We start from the raw sequence: 17,614 nt of genomic DNA, 5'->3' as shown, positions 1-17,614 counted from the left end.
ACTTATAGCATTATTCAAATACGAAAATGAAACAGAAACCGACAACCCTGCAAGAGTGCAAGGTTTCCATGTGCGCCAGGTCGTACTGTTGCTGACAATGGAGAACGTGGAATCCATCCAGTCAGTGATTATTTATTACTGATTAGAATTTAGCAATAGTTTGGTATGTCTATGTCGTTTAAATTAATTATACACATGATTTTAAATTAAATCAAATTACTAGTACTTTCTTGATTCTTCACCCAAACAAAAAACTATTAAAACTTAATTATTTTCTATTAAAGTATTGATTTAATTCAGATAATTCATTATCTGCTATCTAAGCTAGCAAATCTGAAGTTGATATGATATACAGTACCTTTTTCTTGAGGAAGATATGATATACCATAAAAGTTAAAATCATGTGACCCCTTAGTTTTTGTTGTCATCTAACAGAGAAGATAGTGTCTTAAGCTGACATCTGTACTCTTCTGCAGTAACCATACCATAGGCATAAATAATCGAACTATCAAAGAAAAGAGAGCAGAATAGTGAGAGTGAGAGATGGATCAGTTTTTGTGGAGGGTGTTGCCTTTGCTTACAATCCTTGTTTCCTTTGGAGTGTTCTTCTACTTGCAGGATTCTTACACAGCACAGTTATTTCCTCTCATAAAGGTTCACTATCTATTCACTTGGTTCTTTTTTCATGCTTTTTGATTCATGATTATGTCTGCATCACCGGTAAAAGTTAAAAAATCAGTAACCTTTTAGCTCAACTATGACTTCAAAATTGTGCTCAAGACTATCTTGTTTTTGCCACTATAGTCCCTGAATTTTTTACTTAAAAGTTTGAAATTTTTGTTATGACAATTTCAACTGCCATGGTCTGAGAATTGAAGAGGATGTGGGTTTGGGGAGTTATGTAATGAGGGTTGAATATCGTTGACTTTTCGTGCTACAGTTACCGCGGGATAAGTGCAGCCTTCTTCCCCATCGCCACTTCTGGATATCCAGCAAACGTATTGTGACCCCACAAGGGATCATTTCTGGTTCAGGTTTTGCTTTTTTAAACCTTGATTATTATTATTATTATTATTATTGAGTAGTGCTATCTAGTAGGAATGTTGCTAACACGAATTGTTACGAATTCAAAAACAGACAATCAAATTAATTGTATTAACATCCAGGTAGAGAGCGGATAATAACTATCTGCAATAAATTTTAGAATCCTTACATTTTGTGCAGCTTGGTATGATAACTGTTCGTACTAAACTACTAATTATCATCATCCTTTTGTTTTACTCTTTTCATTTTGTTCCGTGAGGTTGTAAAGGTTTTGGTGTAAAGTAAGGTCTTGGAAGTTAGGAGTTAGGACTCACTTGAGTGGCACTAGCATCAATTCATTAGTGAAGAACATATTTTCTTTTGACCATTTGTTGTTTCAATTGTACATGTAAAACTTTCACCAGGCTATCACTATGTACACATGTTAATTGTTTTTAACAGTGGAGATAAATGATGGGAAAATAATATCTGTCGTTGAGGGACATGCTATTCAGGGGAAGCCTAAGCAAGAAGAAGTAATTGATTATGGAGATGCTGTTATCATGCCTGGCTTGATTGATGTGTAAGATATGGAAATCATCTTCTCGTTGTTTATTTTTGACATTAGGCAAGAATTTATTAGAGAGTAGGAATTGTGGACTAGAAGAAGACTTGATTATCAGCTCCAGTTGTTTCAATTTATGTCTAAACATGATTTTCGTGTGTCATCCTCCCTCTAATTATTTGAATTACTTACTTTGGCAGGCACGTACATCTTAATGAGCCTGGAAGAACTGAGTGGGAAGGATTTGATACTGGTACCAGAGCTGCTGCTGCTGGTATGCGGATGTTCTTCTTCTATTGATCTACACATTTTCTTCATTAGTAGTATACCTTGGAACTTGATTGGATATTTCAAGGGACATCTTGATAACTATTTCTTGTGCTTCTTAAGTGCATCTAGATTTCAAGCTTAGGACAAAGAAAACAATAACTTGTTATGACTTATCATTTTTCTCTCTCTTCTAATGATAGTTTTCCTGTCTATGTTAACTGTTTTCAATATGCATAACTTATTTAGTTTGGTTTATATGCACATTAAATAGATCTGTTCCAACACTTTCAACAGGTGGTGTAACCACAGTGGTTGACATGCCTCTAAACTGTTACCCTACAACTGTGTCTAAGGAAAAACTGAAACTTAAGGTATTAGTGATTGATCCTATATGTGTGTTTAAATAATATCCATCCTCTTTTGATGAATCTTTTCATTTCAAAGAGATATTAGGAGTTCATTCTGACATACATCATTAATTTTTTCCTTGCAATTAAAGTTCTGACAATTTTCCACTTGTTTCCAGCTTGATGCTGCAGAGGATAAAATCTATGTTGATGTTGGTATGACCAACAATCTCTGCCTTAGCATACAATTAACTGAGTTACTGAGGTATTTTTTATAATCTTATACAGGATTTTGGGGAGGCCTAATCCCTGAAAATGCACTTAATACAAGTATTCTTGATGGTCTCTTAAGTGCTGGTGTTCTTGGTGTGAAGGTATACATTTGAAAACTTATGCATTGTTATTGCTACTTTGGTTAGAGGTCAATGACATATTAAGTGGGGTCAACTTAAAGAAGTTAATTATTACATTAGATACTTCATCTAGCATTTTTATTTATTTACTCTAGTGTTGAAAATATATATGGATACTGGACATTTCCGGGCTCTGTCTCTTGTTAGTATATATCTTTGAAGTGGTTTGGCACTATCTTCCTGAATTTTTGTGTTCATTTATCATCTCATCATCTTGGAATTAAACATGATTTCTTCAAAATATGTCTTGACATGAGTTGTCTCTTCACAATGCAAGCCATCATATATCTGTAGGATAATATCTGTTGCCTTTTGGTCTGACTCTTTTTCTCCCTTTGCATTTGTAGTCTTTTATGTGTCCTTCAGGAATAGATGACTTCCCCATGGCTACTATTGACCATATCAAGGTACTTTCCTTCCAAAGTATGAGTTGTAAAATTATAGCTGAGATTTTTTTCTAATCAGTTCATTGCACTTCTTTATATTTCTTTGCATACCCAATTCTGCTTACGTTACAACATGGCATGGGATTGTTCCTTTGCTTGATATACTGTGGTTTGCTAGCATTACTTTTCACTCATAAAAGATCTTCTAGGGTAATGTTTTATATTAAGGAGCCTCTTTCCTTTCTGGCCTTGTTCAATTGTTTTACAATTTGTCAGGCAGGATTGTCTGTGTTGGCAAAATATAGAAGGCCTATAGTTGTGCATGCTGAGATTCAACAAGATTTTGAAAATCATTTGGAGCTTAATGAGGATAACCTTGATCCACGTGCTTACTTGACCTATCTCAATACCAGGCCACCTTCATGGTAAGGCATTTTAAGTCTTTGATTTCTGAATAAATAAACATGCCATTAAGCCATAAATTTATTCCAGATAAATAATTTGTTATGCTTGTTCCTTCTGTCATGTCGAGACATAAAATTGGTTAGACTATTGCTTAAACACATCCTAAGGTTTTACAGCTGAATTAGCTCACCAAAGGCTTTGGTTCGAATTGGTAATTAGCTCTCTTCTTTGAGGGAAAGGTGTGGGCTTCCTAATTGAGTTGAAATATGAGCCTCAATGAGGTGAAGGCTGTGACTGAGGGTGTTGAGAACATAAAAGCACCCCTGTTCTAGAGCATTGTACTTATTTTTAATGCAAAAGAGCCTTGTACTTTTTATAACATGAAGTGGTTAGGAAGACATGACTCTCAAGATGTTTTGGAATATTTTAAGAGAACCTAGCCGTATGAAAAATCAGTCCAGTATGTTTATCTATGATGCATTCTATTTGAAATCTTGGATGAGCACAATATCATGTATCTTTAATTGGCAGAATGCTCATTAAGTTTCCAGAAAAAAATATTTTAGCTCTTTACTTTTCCAGGGAGGAGGCAGCCATTAAACAACTTGTAAGTGTTACGAAGGACACAAGAAAAGGTGGCCCTTTAGAAGGAGCACATGTTCACATCGTCCACTTGTCTGATTCAAGTGCTTCCTTAGATCTGATTAAGGTTTTGTGTGCATTGAGTTGCCTGATTAAAATTAAAAATGGAATTTACCAATTGATATGAGTGCTGATGCTATAAATTTATCTTGTACAGGAAGCAAAAAGTCATGGTGACAGCATAAGTGTTGAGACTTGTCCTCATTACTTAGCTTTCACGTCTGAAGAGATACCAAATGGGGATACTCGTTTTAAGTGTTCCCCACCCATTCGTGATGCATACAACAAAGACAAATTATGGGAGGCTGTATTAGTACGCTTCCTCTCCAAAAATACAAACTATTCTCTTTCTTTTATGATCATTTATGATCTCATCTGTTTTTTACATGTTTTATTATTCATTTCAGGAGGGACACATTGACCTATTAAGTACTGATCATTCACCAACTGTGCCTGAACTCAAGCTTATGGAGGAGGGTGACTTCTTAAAAGCTTGGGGGGGCATATCATCTTTGCAGGTTAGTGATTTTTCATGCAGTGAAGTTAAACACTTTTCTTACTGCAATAATATAAACCTATTTGAAATCAATTGTAAATCTACAAGTTTATCATTGAATGAATACTTAGTCACAGTCATATGGAGAATACAAATATCTGGTGAGTATATCCATTGTAGTTTTATTATTTGTAATTATCCATTGTTTTAGTATTCGTTCTAGTGATATAAAATATTCTTGAGATTCCACTGAATGACGATAATGGGCATTTGGAAGAGCTTATGAATACTTCCTTTTGGAAGACTTCCTTAAGTTCTTCTAGCTCATTTCAATACACTTCTGGTGTAGCTTATCAAAATAAGCTCTTCTAAACTTATTTGATTGAGTTTCATGATCAAATTTATAAATAAACCTTCACGTGATAAGAGCTTAATTTGCTTACACAAATGCAACCTAAAACTGTGGCTTTCAAAGACAATTTTATATAAAAATGTTTTGAAGTTGTAACTAGAGGATGAGAATAAAGCATGCAGTCATCCTAAGGACCATGGTGATTGATTTATGCCATATTTTAATCAGAAAGCCATGAGATAGTTTCCTTTTTTCAGATTTTCAGTTGAATTTGATATGTTTTATATTGCAACTATGGATGTTATAATTGGTCTAAGGACTAACTAATGTTCTATTGGGAGACATGTAGTTTAATCTTCCAGTGACGTGGTCATATGGGAAGAAATATGGACTTACTCTGGAACAATTGTCTTTATTGTGGAGCAAGAAACCTGCAACACTGGCGGGGTTAGAATCAAAGGTGTTTCCTTCTTTGCCTCTGACTTAGTATAGTATAATTAATAATTATAGTTTTATTCCCTTGATTCTGAATATATACACTATAAAAAAATATTGCAATCTGATTAACTAAAATAAACTGCATTTTAATTTTATTATTTTCATTTCTACTTGGAACAATGTTAGTTAGCATTATTCTTTTGAAGCAAGTAACTGAAAATATAAATAAAAGAAATATTATCTCTATGATTTGGTTGCGTAATTTTTATTTTCCTTAAGAAGGCTGTGTGACAAGACACTTGAATATTTACTCGTGAGATTGTCAAGTCAATGTGTATGCTTCTATGAAAATAATTCCAATTCAAGTCTAACTAAATTTTCATTTATGCTTTAGGGGACCATTGCAGTTGGAAACCATGCAGATATTGTAGTTTGGCAACCAGAGCTGGAGTTTGACCTGGATGATGATTATCCTGTTTTCATCAAACATTCTGTATGTTTACCCTGTTATTAAACTCATTCTGTCTATGACTTTCTTTGTTCTTAATTGTAAGTTAAACTTAAAACCATTTCAAACTGTTTATATGGTGGCTTCTTGCTAATGTTTTCTTGTTTGTCAAATTGCAGTTGATCAGAAAAATAGATGCTAGAGGAACCAAATTGTTCCTCCCACTACTTCTATAAAAAAAAAAAGAAAAAAAGTTCCTCTCATTCTAAACCATATCATTTATTTATTGATTTATTTTGCTGATTCCTTTGCTCTTAGGAGGAACCATTAAAAAAAAGATTTTTCACCGTTTCATAAAGATCCAGTGCTTCTCACTTTATTAATAAATCCTGTTTGTATTATATGATTTTTCATGTTATGAAGAAAATATATTTGGCTGTTTTTGTGAATCCCATATGTAAAACAATGACCTTTTGGTATTTAGGAGCTCTCTGCTTACATGGGAAGAAGGTTATCCGGAAAAGTTTTGGAGACTTTTGTCAGAGGAAACCTTGTGTTTAAGGATGGGAAGCATGCTCCTGCACCCTGTGGTGTTCAAATTTTAGCCAAATGAGTTAGTTAAATATTGGTGATCCCCATTACTTTCCAAACTCATCTCAATTTCATTTGGTTCTCTAAGAGTTCATGATATGCTAATCATGATCCTTATTCATGTTGTAGACAGGTTTCTTTCAGATGCTAGTTTCGTTGGGACCTAAATAAGAGATGGAAGTAGCTGCTGGCGTCGACCATTGACCTAGCATTCTCCTTCTCATAGACTAGTGCATTACCATATGTATTATTGTCGTTTGAATGTTAGGACAATGACATAATAATGTTCTTTTCTTGAATGTGTATGTAGGTTACAATTGTACAAATTCTAAAGTTCCTCTCTTCGCATATCATTTCATGAAAAGAATATGCATGTTTCCTAACTAAGAAGCATCATGTTAACATAGTCCTGATCAATTTGTAAGGGAATATAACAGAGAAGAAAAAAAAAGAATCCTCTCGTCCATTTGAAATCTTGCAGTTAGATTCTTCTTCTTTTAGTACATGGGAGGCAGAAAAACAGAAATAAAAACTAGCCACCAGACTAGATAAAAGATGACAAGCAACATCAAACAATCTTATCATGCTGTGTAGCTTTAGCATTTTTTTTGGGCTGATATGAAATCAATTTTATTTTGAACCTTTTTGTTTCGAAATGGTGTTTCCTCTTACGATTATTGATCATTTTTTCCTACTGAAGCATATATACTGAAAATTATTCATTTTGAAAACAAAATATATCTCACCAAAAAAATTATTATAAATTAAATTTATAGATTATTTTTTAACATGTAAAATAGATTATGTGATAGATTATTGATTTTTTAAATGAATTTTACTTTTCATACTTGACCTCTCCTTTCATGTGATCTGATGACTCTGTCCCTGCACATGAAAGGATAGTGTAGAAGAGTAAATAGCAAAATTCAATTTATGGTGATAGATATGTTTACATGTTACTGTTAGTTAACCGTATAACACGAAAAAGAATTATTAGTTTATCAAATTATTTAGCAAATTATGGAAAAGATTCAACAAAAGACAAGCAAACCTACTATGTATCTTACGTCAAACAACATGTGAACTGTGAAGTAACTCTCAACGTAGCAAAAAAACAAGACACATAGCGGATTTACTCGTCAAGTTTCAATTGAAATATCTTTTTTGGTACAAGTTCCTGTTGAATTGAAATATGCTACACACAAAGAAAAACACTTGCAATTAATTGGTTGTCAAGGGTATCTCGAAAAGTTAAAAGATCAATAATTCTTTTAACAATTCAAAATTAGAAAAAAAACTTGATCATATACTGTGAAAAAATAGTAAAAAATAGAATGATTAATCCTTTTTCTTTTACTTTTGGAAGGGTGCTATTACACCAACAGCCCGCCATGCATGTGGTCCACGGGCACCACATCGTACTGTTGCTGACATTGAAGAGCGTGGAATTCACTGATTAGGAATGGGATGCATATGGATTTATTTTCTCTTTTATTATTCTTCGCAAGGCTTTGTTCTTTGGTTTAGACCCATAGGATAAAGTGAGACTTAAAAAAAATTAAATTAAATTAGTTATACATTTTATTTTTTTAACTAAAATAAATTAAGAAAATTTGATTTTTTTTATTCAAGTATATATTGATTCAACTTAGATAAAACATACTACCTTCCTATTATTACTTATTTCTTATATATATATATATATATATATATATATATATATATATATATATATATATATATATATATATATACACACACTAGAGGTAGTATCAAAAAATGAGTAATTTCATCTATCATCAGAATATTTTTTTTTATAGATTATATAATTATAACAATTTTGATTTTTATATTTAATTTAATACCATTTTTTTATTTCAATTCAAAATAAATGTAAACTAAGTTTTCTATAACGTTTTAAATGACGGATAAAAGTTCTCAAATAATTTACAGTAATATTTATGTATGTACATATTTTCAAAATTGCATAATCTTACTAAAAAGTTAACTATAAATAATATGATAAAAAATAATTTCTTTGGTACCCTCATAAATTTTGAGGATTTTGGTATGCAAATTTTTAACCAACAGTTATTAAGTTACATTATCATGTCATTATTTTGATATTTAGTAATAAATTTATTATATATTTCAATCTGTTAAATGACATATCAGTTTTGTTAGACGACCCTTTTAACATCACAACTCTCATCTGAATGCTCCTTTGTGCCATTTCATTTGAAGCCTTTTACTAAGACTGGAATTTTTACACCAAATATACCAAATCGTGTTTTTTTTTTTTCTCTTTCTCTCCAAACCCCAAAACGCTATTGTGATTGTGCAAACACCTTCATGACTGTGTTGTGTCAAAACTGAAAACTCCAATATGAGTGTGTCGTAATTCTTCCCTCCACATGTGTTATCGTTGCCTACATATATAGGAAGTGCAAAAAAGAGAGAAATAGTAAATCAAATGCTGCCTTTTGGTACCAACCATAGGTGGCGGGGAAACTATAGTAACGAGCAATCAATAGACAGTCCCAGGTATTTAACTGTGATGATGAGTTTCGTCAAAGAATTAGGTAAAAAAGTAATAATTGACAGTTCCATGTATTTAACTCTGATGAGTTTCGTCAAAGAAATTAAGTGAAAAGTAATTATAAGTTTTAATTAACAACCAGATAGAACGTAAGAGATTAATTGATTAAGTGGAATACGAAGAAGGAAACATAGCTTCGATACCAATCAATTGTAGTCTGTCATTTTTTGGTTTAGTGGTGAGCTATAATTTCGGTTAGACTGGATTACATTGATTAAGCACTGTTTTTATATTTTTCCGTACGATAATTAATTTGAAAATTCCTTTGAATTCCAGTAAATATTTCTAATAATTAAATATCAAAATTAAAATGAATAAAAAAATTTAACTTAAAAACTATTGGTTAAAAATCAACAGTATTAGAACCCCCAAAATTTGTGGGATACCAAAAACATTCTCACAATAAAATTTATCACATAATAATTTAAAGTTTTTTTTAAATATGTAAAAAGAATTAAAAACTTGAATGAGAGTCTAAGGTGGCTGCCTTTTGGCCTTGTGTAGCCATGACCTTGACTTAGTTAAAAATTAATTCTTTTGATTCTTATTAAAAAAAAGTTAACTCTTTAAGTTTTGATTGTTTTGTATACATATCAAATCAAAATATTTTCTTTTATTCATAGCTTATTTTAATAAATTTTAAAATGTGTGAAATTACTTTAAATTTTTTATTTGAATCTAGCAGTTATTTTTTTTAATAGAGAAATATGAATTAAAAAATATTTTATTAATCTTGAAATAATTGAAGTTTTTAGAAAGTTAACTAATGCAGTTAGTAACATTAAATTTATTTCTTGTCAATTTTTTTAAAATTTATTAAAAATTTATATTAGTATTTTCTAAAATCATCCTCAAGATTAATGAGACTCATAATCTCATCTTTTCCACTTAATTAATTATCTGTGTTATTTATCTGCTTCCATCTTTAAGAGGGAGAAAGCTTTTTTCCTATTAATTTATAGTATTTATGGTTAATTTATTGACTTCAAAAACTATAAAATAATTAAAAATATTTTGATAAAAAATAATTAATATAAAAATAATTTGAAGAGAATATTTTGTAAAAAGGGAGAAACAAATTTCTCAAAAGAATGGTCTATATAAGAGCAAAGATAGTACCATAAGCATTAATAATACTTGTAATTATTATCCTTGCTATGAAAAAATTAAAAAAATTAATTCAATTTGAAATCAACTATATTTTTAAAACAATATGAAATGAATTACTATAAGACATTGAAATTATTTAATTACTAGACTTTAATTGACAAATTTATAGTTTAAAATGTTAGAATAATAAAATAAAAATTAATGAGTTACGATCAGAATAAAATTCAAATAGAAGATAGAAGGTGAGGTGGATGGTTAAATGAGAAGTAAAAGAGAGAAATGAAGCATACTCAAGTTTCTCCTGCTAACAAAACTGACATTCTTAACAAATAACATTTTTTCATAAAAAAATAGGATTCAAATAATTTGTTGCCTTAACATTCCAACATAAATTCTTAGACACGCGTCTGGTCTTAAGCTAATCTGACATTTGTAATATGCTGTGTCTGTTGTAATAGTCGTACCATAATGAAACTATAAAAGGAGAGAGAGCACAAATGGTGGAGATAGTGAGAAATGGAGCAGTTTGTATGGAGGGTGTTGCCTTTACTCACAATCCTCATGTCTTTAGTAGTATTCTTCTACTTGCAGGATTCTTACAGGGCCCATTTACATCCTCTCGTAAAGGTCCACCATCTATTCATATTCATATTCATTCTTTCTCATGCTTTTTGATTCATGATTATGTTAACAAAAGTTATAAACCAGTTTTGAAATTTTAAAAAAACATTAAGCTCAACTTTGACTTAAAAGTTGTGCTCATGGCTTTCTCCTTTTTTGCCACTATATATAATCACTGTAACTAGCTTGAAACTTTTGTTGTATGATAATCTCAACTGCTATATATGGTCTGAGAACTGAATTTTGTGCCACAGTTACCGCGGAGTAAGTGCAGTCTTCTTCCCCATCGTCATTTCTGGATAACCAGCAAACGCATTGTGACCCCACAAGGGATCATTTCTGGTTCAGGTTTTGCTTCTTTAATTAACCCTTTATTCATTATATTTTGTTTGAGTAACTCTTTTCATTTTGTCCTGTGAGGATGTAAAGCTTTTCGCATAATGTAAAGTTGTTGGATTTTTTTTTCTTTCTTTCTAAACGTGTTTAGAAAAGGATTGCTTTTGATGGAAGATACTTGTAATAAAATAAAAAGAAAAGTGAGGTTCTGAGAAAAGATCCAAGACAAATATTTCTATTCTCTAAAGATCATCCTAAAATAAAGGATAGATAAAAAAAAATACTACCTCCTTAAATATTTTTCTTAATTACTTTATAACAGATGATATAAATTAATAAGATAAACTCGTTTTTTTTTCCTTATAAAGACCGGAAAAAAAAGACGGGCACACATTTACTAAGTAACTAAATGGGAAGAATGAGATGATAAGTCCTACTAATTTTAAGTATAAAAATAATATAAATTACTAACAAATTTAATGTTATTAATTAAATTAATCAACTTTTTTAAATATCATGAATTAGTTAAAAAAACATTTATATTCAGGGACGAATGTAATAAAAAGGACACACTTGCGGTGAAGGTCTTAGGAGTTAGGACTCACTTTGTGGCTCTAGCACCAATTCATTTGGGAACTGAAGACCATGTTATCTCTTGATCATTTGTTGTTTCCAAGTTCATTAACGGCACCAATTGTACAAGTTAATCTCTTTCACCAGACTTTGTACTTATGTTAATTAATTATTTTTATTTGTGGACCATTAACAGTGGAGATAAATGAAGGGAAAATAATATCTGTCATCAAGGGATATAGTAAGCAGGGGAAGTCTAAGCAAGAAAAAATAATTGATTATGGAGGTGCTGTTGTCATGCCTGGCTTGATTGATGTGTAAGACGTGAAAATAATCTTCTTATTGTTTATTGCTGCCATTGTTCTGTAGATGCATGTTCTAAATACATCAATATTGAAAACTGTAATAATAATTTTGGGTATGCAAGAATTTATAAGAGAGCAAGAAGGAATGGCACTTAATGAAGAAAATATAGTAAAAAATTTCCTAAGGTTTGGTCATGTGAGAAGAAGACCAATAGAAGAAGTGGTAAAGAGTTAATCCGATGGAAGATAGCCTGATAATTATAGGTAGATGGAGAGTGGAAAACCAAGAAAAACTCCAAGTTAGAGACTATTAAGAAGGAACACATTGGCATTGTTTGATCCACATAGATGTCCTCACTTATTGTGATATAAAATATTAAAGTTACAGTGGAAATGTGGTTCTAATTCCTTCTTCTTATTGAGTTTGTTTCATTAATCTTGGTAGCAGTTGTTACAAGTAAAATTCATTTCGAACAATTAGATTCTTGCATACCATATGCATTATTATAAAAGAAGCAGGCTCGCAAAGAAAACAGTTTCGTATCCTTTTTGTTTCTGTTAATTTTTAGAAGAAAAACAAATTGTATTATGAGTAGGAATGGTAGACTAGAAGAGTTGATTATCAATACCTTAATAATCTGTGGAATTCCATATGGTTCAATTTTTATATCTTTAACACAATTTCCGTCTGTCGTCCTCCCTCTAATTATTTAAATTACTTACATTGGCAGGCACGTACATCTTGATGAGCCAGGAAGAACTGCGTGGGAAGGATTTGATACTGGTACCAGAGCTGCTGCTGCTGGTATGCAGATTTTCTTCCTCTATCGATCAACACATTTCGTTTATTAGTAGTATACCTTAGAGACATGATAGGATATTTCAGGGAAAATCTTAATATATTTTTCCTATGTTTCTTATGTACATGTACATTTCAAGCTTAGAACAAAGAAAACAGTAACTTGTTTTGACTTATCAGTCCTCATCTGATGTTACTTAGTGGATAACTTCAATAATTTTTCACCCTCTTCCTAATGATAGTTGCCTGTCTATGGCAACTGTTGTTGATATGCATAACTTATTTATTTTTGGTTTATATACATTAAATAGATCTGTTTCAACTTTCAACAGGTGGTGTAACAACAGTGGTTGACATGCCTCTGAACAATCACCCTACAACTGTGTCTAGGGAAACACTGAAACTTAAGGTATCAGTGATTGATCTTGCTTGTACTTTTAAATTTTTATGAAGTAATAAGTTTATCTATATAACAAGTTATAATATTCATCCTCTTTTGATGAATCTCTTCATTTCAAAGAGATAGAAGGAGGAGTTCCTTCTGATATATATCATTTAAAATTTTCCATGCAATTAAATGCTGATCGTGTATGGATAATCTGTCTTTGATGGTGTTGAATTTGCTAGGTTACTTATGGTTAAATGTTAAATTGAATAATGTCTTCTTCCTGACACAATTTTCCACCTGTTTTCAGCTTGAAGCTGCAGAGAATAAAATCTATGTCGATGTTGGTATGACCAACAAACTCTGCCTTAACATACAATTAATTGAGTTTCTGAGTTTTTTTTATAATCTTATACAGGATTTTGGGGAGGCCTAATCCCTGAAAATGCACATAATACAAGTATTCTTGAAGGTCTCCTAAGTGCTGGTGTTCTTGGTTTGAAGGTAACCATTTGAAAGCTTATGCATTACTATTGCAACTTTCCTTAGAGGTCAAGGACATATTCAGTGGGGTCAATTTCATGATTCAACCTTTTTAAAGAAGTTAATTACATTAGATAATTTACCTAGCATTAATTTGATTTAGGTACCATAGTGCCGAGAATATATGAATTCTAGACATTTCCAGGCGCTGGCTCTCTCCTTAGTATACATCTTTGAAGTAGTTTGGCATTATCTTGCTGGGGATTTCTGAATTTGTGTTCCTATATCAACTTGAAATTATACATGATTTCTACAAAATATATGTTATAGCATGATGAGTTGTCTCTCCTCAATGCAGGCCATCATATATCTGTATGATAATATCTATTGCCTTTTGATCTGACTCCTTTTTTATTTCCTTTTTGTGTTTGTAGTCTTTTATGTGTCCTTCAGGAATTAGTGACTTTCCTTTGACTACTATTCACCATATCAAGGTACTTTCCTTTGACTACTATTCACCATATCAAGTTATAGCTGGGAATCTTTTTTAATCAGTTCATGTCACTTCTTTATATTTCTTTGCATACCTAATTCCGCTTGCATATAAACATGGCATGGGATTGTTGCTTTGATTGATATACTGTTATCTGCTCGCATTACTTTCCACTCATAAAAGATCTGCTGGGGTAATGTTTTACACTAAGGAGTAGCTTTCTTTTTGGCCTTGTTCAGTTGTTTACAAATGTATTTGTCAGGAGGGATTGTCTGTGTTAGCAAAATATAGAAGGCCTTTACTTGTGCATTCTGAGATTCAACAACATTCTAAAAAACATTTGGAGCTTAATGATAAAGGTGGTCCACGTGCTTACTTGACCTATCTCCACACTAGGCCACCTTCATGGTAAGTTATTTTAAGGCTTTGTTTTCTTGATAAAAAGACATGCCATTAAGCCATAATTTGTATAACAGGAAATAAACTTGACTCAATCTCAAGATGTTTTTGAATATTTTAAAAGACTCTAACAGCATGAAATATCCGTCCAGATTATTTTTCTATTATGCAATCCATTTGGAATCTTGGATGAGCACAATATCATGTATCTTCAATTGACATAATGCTAACATGAAATTCCCAGAACAAATTATTAAAGTTCTTCTTTACTTTTCCAGGGAGGAAGCAGCCATTAAAGAACTTGTAGGTGTTACGAAGGACACAAGAAAAGGTGGTCCTTTAGAAGGAGCACATGTTCACGTGGTTCACTTGTCTGATTCAAGTGCTTCCTTAGATCTGATTAAGGTATTGCGTGCATTGAGTTGCCTGGTTAAAATCAAATATGGAATTTACCAATTGATATGAGTGCTAATGTTATACATTTATATTGTACAGGAAGCAAAACGTCGTGGTGACAGCATAAGTGTTGAGACTTGTCCCCATTACTTAGCTTTCTCGTCTGAAGAGATACCAAATGGAGATACTCGTTTTAAGTGTTCCCCGCCCATTCGTGATGCATACAACAGAGAAAAATTATGGGAGGCTGTATTAGTATGCTTCCTCTCCCAAATACAAAGTATTGTCTTACTCTAATCATTTATGACCTCATCAGCTTTTTACATGTTTTATTCTTCATTTCAGGAGGGACACATTGACCTATTAAGTTCTGATCATTCACCAACTGTGCCTCAACTCAAGCTTCTAGAGGAGGGTGACTTCTTGAAGGCTTGGGGAGGAGTAACATCTTTGCAGGTTAATGAATTTTCTTACAGTGAAGTTAGACCATCTTTCTTATGGGAAGTTTTTCCGAGCTTATTAAAATAGCTCATGACTTTCATAAGTTGTTTACAGCCCATGGTAACGAGTTTCTTGATGTAACTTATCAAAATAAGCTCTTTTTAACTTATTCCAATAAAACTCCACGATCAAAATTAATGACGTAAACCTTCATGTGATAAGTTTACGTAAATGCACCCTAAAACTGTTGCTTCTAAATTATATATAAAAAGATTTGAAGTTATAATTCGAGGGTGAGCATAGAGCATAAAGCATGCAGTCATCCTTAAGGACCATGATGATGAATTTAAGCAAGATTTTAATAAGGCATGTGCTAGTTTGCTTGTTTCAGACTTTCAGTTGAATTTGATTTGTTTATAGTGCAATTGTGAATGCTATAATTGGTCTAATGACTAACTGAAGTTCTATTGGGAGACTTGTAGTTTGATCTTCCAGTGACGTGGTCTTATGGGAAGAAACATGGACTAACTCTGGAACAGTTGTCGTTATTGTGGAGCAAGAAACCTGCAACATTTGCGGGGTTAGAATCAAAGGTGTTTATAATTACAGTTTTAATCCCTTGATTTTGTATATGCTCTAAAAATATTATTGCAATCTGTTTAACTAAACTAAATTGAAGTCTAATTTTATTGTTTTCATTTCTACTTGGAACAATGTTAGCATTATTCTTTTGAAGCAAGTAACTGAAAAATATAAACAAGAAAAGTAAGATTTTGGTCTGGACCTGCCAACTAAGGAGCAAGGATTGAACCCAACGCCTTTTAGTCATGCTATTTCAATCCTAATATAGTCAACCCTCATTGCCTCGAGATTGTCTAAAAGAAATGATCCTTATGCTTTTTGCCTCGAGATTGCTACAAGATTGTCTAACATAGCAACCTAAGAGATGGTTCTTTTGACGTGCTACTAAAATACTATCATTTACTGAAAGAATTAACTTTAAATTAAAACAGATAGCTCTTATCTCTATGATTTGGTTGTGTATTTTTTTTTAAAAAAGCCACATGGTAAGGCCTTTAAATATTTACTCGTGAGATTGCCAAGTCAATTTCTATTCTCAGAAAATAATTTCAGTTGAAATCTGACTAAATTTACATCTGCTGTTTTAGGGGGCCATTGCAGTTGGAAACCATGCAGATATTGTAGTTTGGAAACCAGAGGTGGAGTTTGACCTGAATGAAGATTATCCTGTTTTCCTTAAACATCCTGTACGTGTCATAAATTTTCTTTAATCTGTTATTAAACTCATTCTGTCTATGACTTTCTTTGTTCTTAATAAGAAGTTAATTCATTTTCTCTTAGGAAACACCATTAACAAAAATAAAATAAGATTTTTCACCCTTTCATTAAGATCTAGTGTTTCCCACTTTACAGTACATGCTGTTAATATGATATGATTTTCAACATATTAAGAAAATAAATTTGTCTGTTTTTGTGAACCCCATATATATAAAATAAAACAATGACCTTTTTGGTATATAGAGCCTCTCTGCTTATATGGGAAGAAGGCTATCCGGAAAAGTTTTGGAGACTTTTGTCAGAGGAAACCTTGTGTTTAAGAAAGGAAAGCATGCTCCTTCAGCCTGTGGTGTTCCAATTCTAGCCAAATGAATTAGTTAAATATTGGTGATCCCCATAACTTTCCAAACTCATCTCAATTTCATTTGGTTCTCTCACGAGTTCATGATATGCTTGTCATGATCCTTATTCATGTTGTAGGCAGGTTTCTTTCAGATACTAGTTTCTTTGGGGCATAATAAGAGATAGAAGTAGCTGCCGGCAGCATTCTCCTTCTCATCGACTAGTTCATACCATGTATTATTGCAGTTTGGAGTGACTTACTTGAATGTTTATGTAGATTTATAATTTTACAAATTCTAAAGTTTCTGTCTTCACATATCATTGCATGAAATGAATATGCATGTTTCCTAGCTAAGAAACATCATGTTAACATAAACCCGGTCTAATTGTGAGGCAATAAATAGAGAAATAAAAGAAACAGAAACCTTTCATCTATTTATAATCTTGCAAGTAGATTTTTCTTCTTTTAGTGCATTGGAGAGAGAAAAACAGAAGCAGAAACAAAAACTAAAAGTGAAGTTGGCTTACTGGAAGATATATATTCAATTTGAAAATTCTAAGTTCTAAGGTAAATTATCTGTAGGCCCTCCTAAGACAAACCAATTTGTGCTTGAAAACTTAGGTTTGTCATAAATATAGAAGCTGAGTTTGAAGTTG

General features: G+C 32.0%; 2 protein-coding genes across 8 annotated transcripts; both read left to right on the top strand.

Moving 5' to 3' along the window:
* LOC100810258 (allantoinase) lies at window positions 1-6,702 on the top strand. 5 transcript variants are annotated; one of them, XM_003543007.5, is made up of 17 exons: window positions 1-163; window positions 477-654; window positions 941-1,034; window positions 1,486-1,606; window positions 1,789-1,862; window positions 2,153-2,229; window positions 2,385-2,421; window positions 2,494-2,579; window positions 2,966-3,025; window positions 3,281-3,429; window positions 3,992-4,118; window positions 4,209-4,364; window positions 4,459-4,569; window positions 5,249-5,359; window positions 5,732-5,830; window positions 6,270-6,413; window positions 6,506-6,702. In XM_003543007.5, the coding sequence occupies exons 2-16, from the start codon at window positions 544-546 to the stop codon at window positions 6,396-6,398; spliced, it is 1,542 nt and encodes a 513-aa protein (XP_003543055.1). In that variant the 5' UTR covers window positions 1-163; window positions 477-543; the 3' UTR covers window positions 6,399-6,413; window positions 6,506-6,702. The 5 variants fall into 5 exon arrangements, with proteins under 5 accessions (XP_003543055.1, XP_040864270.1, XP_040864269.1 ...); XM_041008336.1 differs by having other exon boundaries at window positions 29-120; window positions 6,510-6,702; XM_041008335.1 differs by having other exon boundaries at window positions 34-163; window positions 6,510-6,702.
* A 3,758-nt stretch (window positions 6,703-10,460) lies between these two features.
* Window positions 10,461-17,251, top strand: LOC100809727 (allantoinase). Of its 3 annotated transcripts, none has more exons than XM_026125095.2 (16): window positions 10,461-10,712; window positions 10,961-11,054; window positions 11,812-11,932; window positions 12,652-12,725; window positions 13,052-13,128; window positions 13,415-13,451; window positions 13,523-13,608; window positions 14,022-14,081; window positions 14,343-14,488; window positions 14,758-14,884; window positions 14,975-15,130; window positions 15,221-15,331; window positions 15,799-15,909; window positions 16,486-16,584; window positions 16,859-17,002; window positions 17,100-17,251. In XM_026125095.2, exons 1-15 carry the CDS (start codon window positions 10,602-10,604, stop codon window positions 16,985-16,987), a joined length of 1,539 nt encoding a protein of 512 aa, XP_025980880.1. In that variant the 5' UTR covers window positions 10,461-10,601; the 3' UTR covers window positions 16,988-17,002; window positions 17,100-17,251. The 3 variants fall into 3 exon arrangements, with proteins under 3 accessions (XP_025980880.1, XP_025980879.1, XP_003543054.1); XM_026125094.2 differs by having other exon boundaries at window positions 17,096-17,251; XM_003543006.5 differs by having other exon boundaries at window positions 10,465-10,712; window positions 16,859-17,251.
* Window positions 17,252-17,614: the final 363 nt, after the last annotated feature.

The sequence above is a fragment of the Glycine max genome, chromosome 13 (genome assembly GCF_000004515.6).
Source record: "Glycine max cultivar Williams 82 chromosome 13, Glycine_max_v4.0, whole genome shotgun sequence".
Lineage (NCBI taxonomy): Eukaryota > Viridiplantae > Streptophyta > Magnoliopsida > Fabales > Fabaceae > Glycine > Glycine max.
Note: the sequence above shows the minus strand (reverse complement) of the source record. Positions and strands in the feature narration are given on the sequence as shown.

Bases quoted from the DNA above. Each gene is read 5' to 3' on its own strand.
- LOC100810258 (XM_003543007.5), top strand. From the start codon at position 544: ATGGATCAGTTTTTGTGGAGGGTGTTGCCTTTGCTTACAATCCTTGTT. The intron at 4,119-4,208 runs GTTTTGTGTGCA...TATCTTGTACAG, and splicing joins CTTCCTTAGATCTGATTAAG to GAAGCAAAAAGTCATGGTGA. The intron at 4,570-5,248 runs GTTAGTGATTTT...GGAGACATGTAG, and splicing joins GGGGCATATCATCTTTGCAG to TTTAATCTTCCAGTGACGTG.
- LOC100809727 (XM_026125095.2), top strand. From the start codon at position 10,602: ATGGAGCAGTTTGTATGGAGGGTGTTGCCTTTACTCACAATCCTCATG. The intron at 13,609-14,021 runs GTAACCATTTGA...TTGTGTTTGTAG, and splicing joins CTGGTGTTCTTGGTTTGAAG to TCTTTTATGTGTCCTTCAGG. The intron at 15,332-15,798 runs GTTAATGAATTT...GGAGACTTGTAG, and splicing joins GAGGAGTAACATCTTTGCAG to TTTGATCTTCCAGTGACGTG.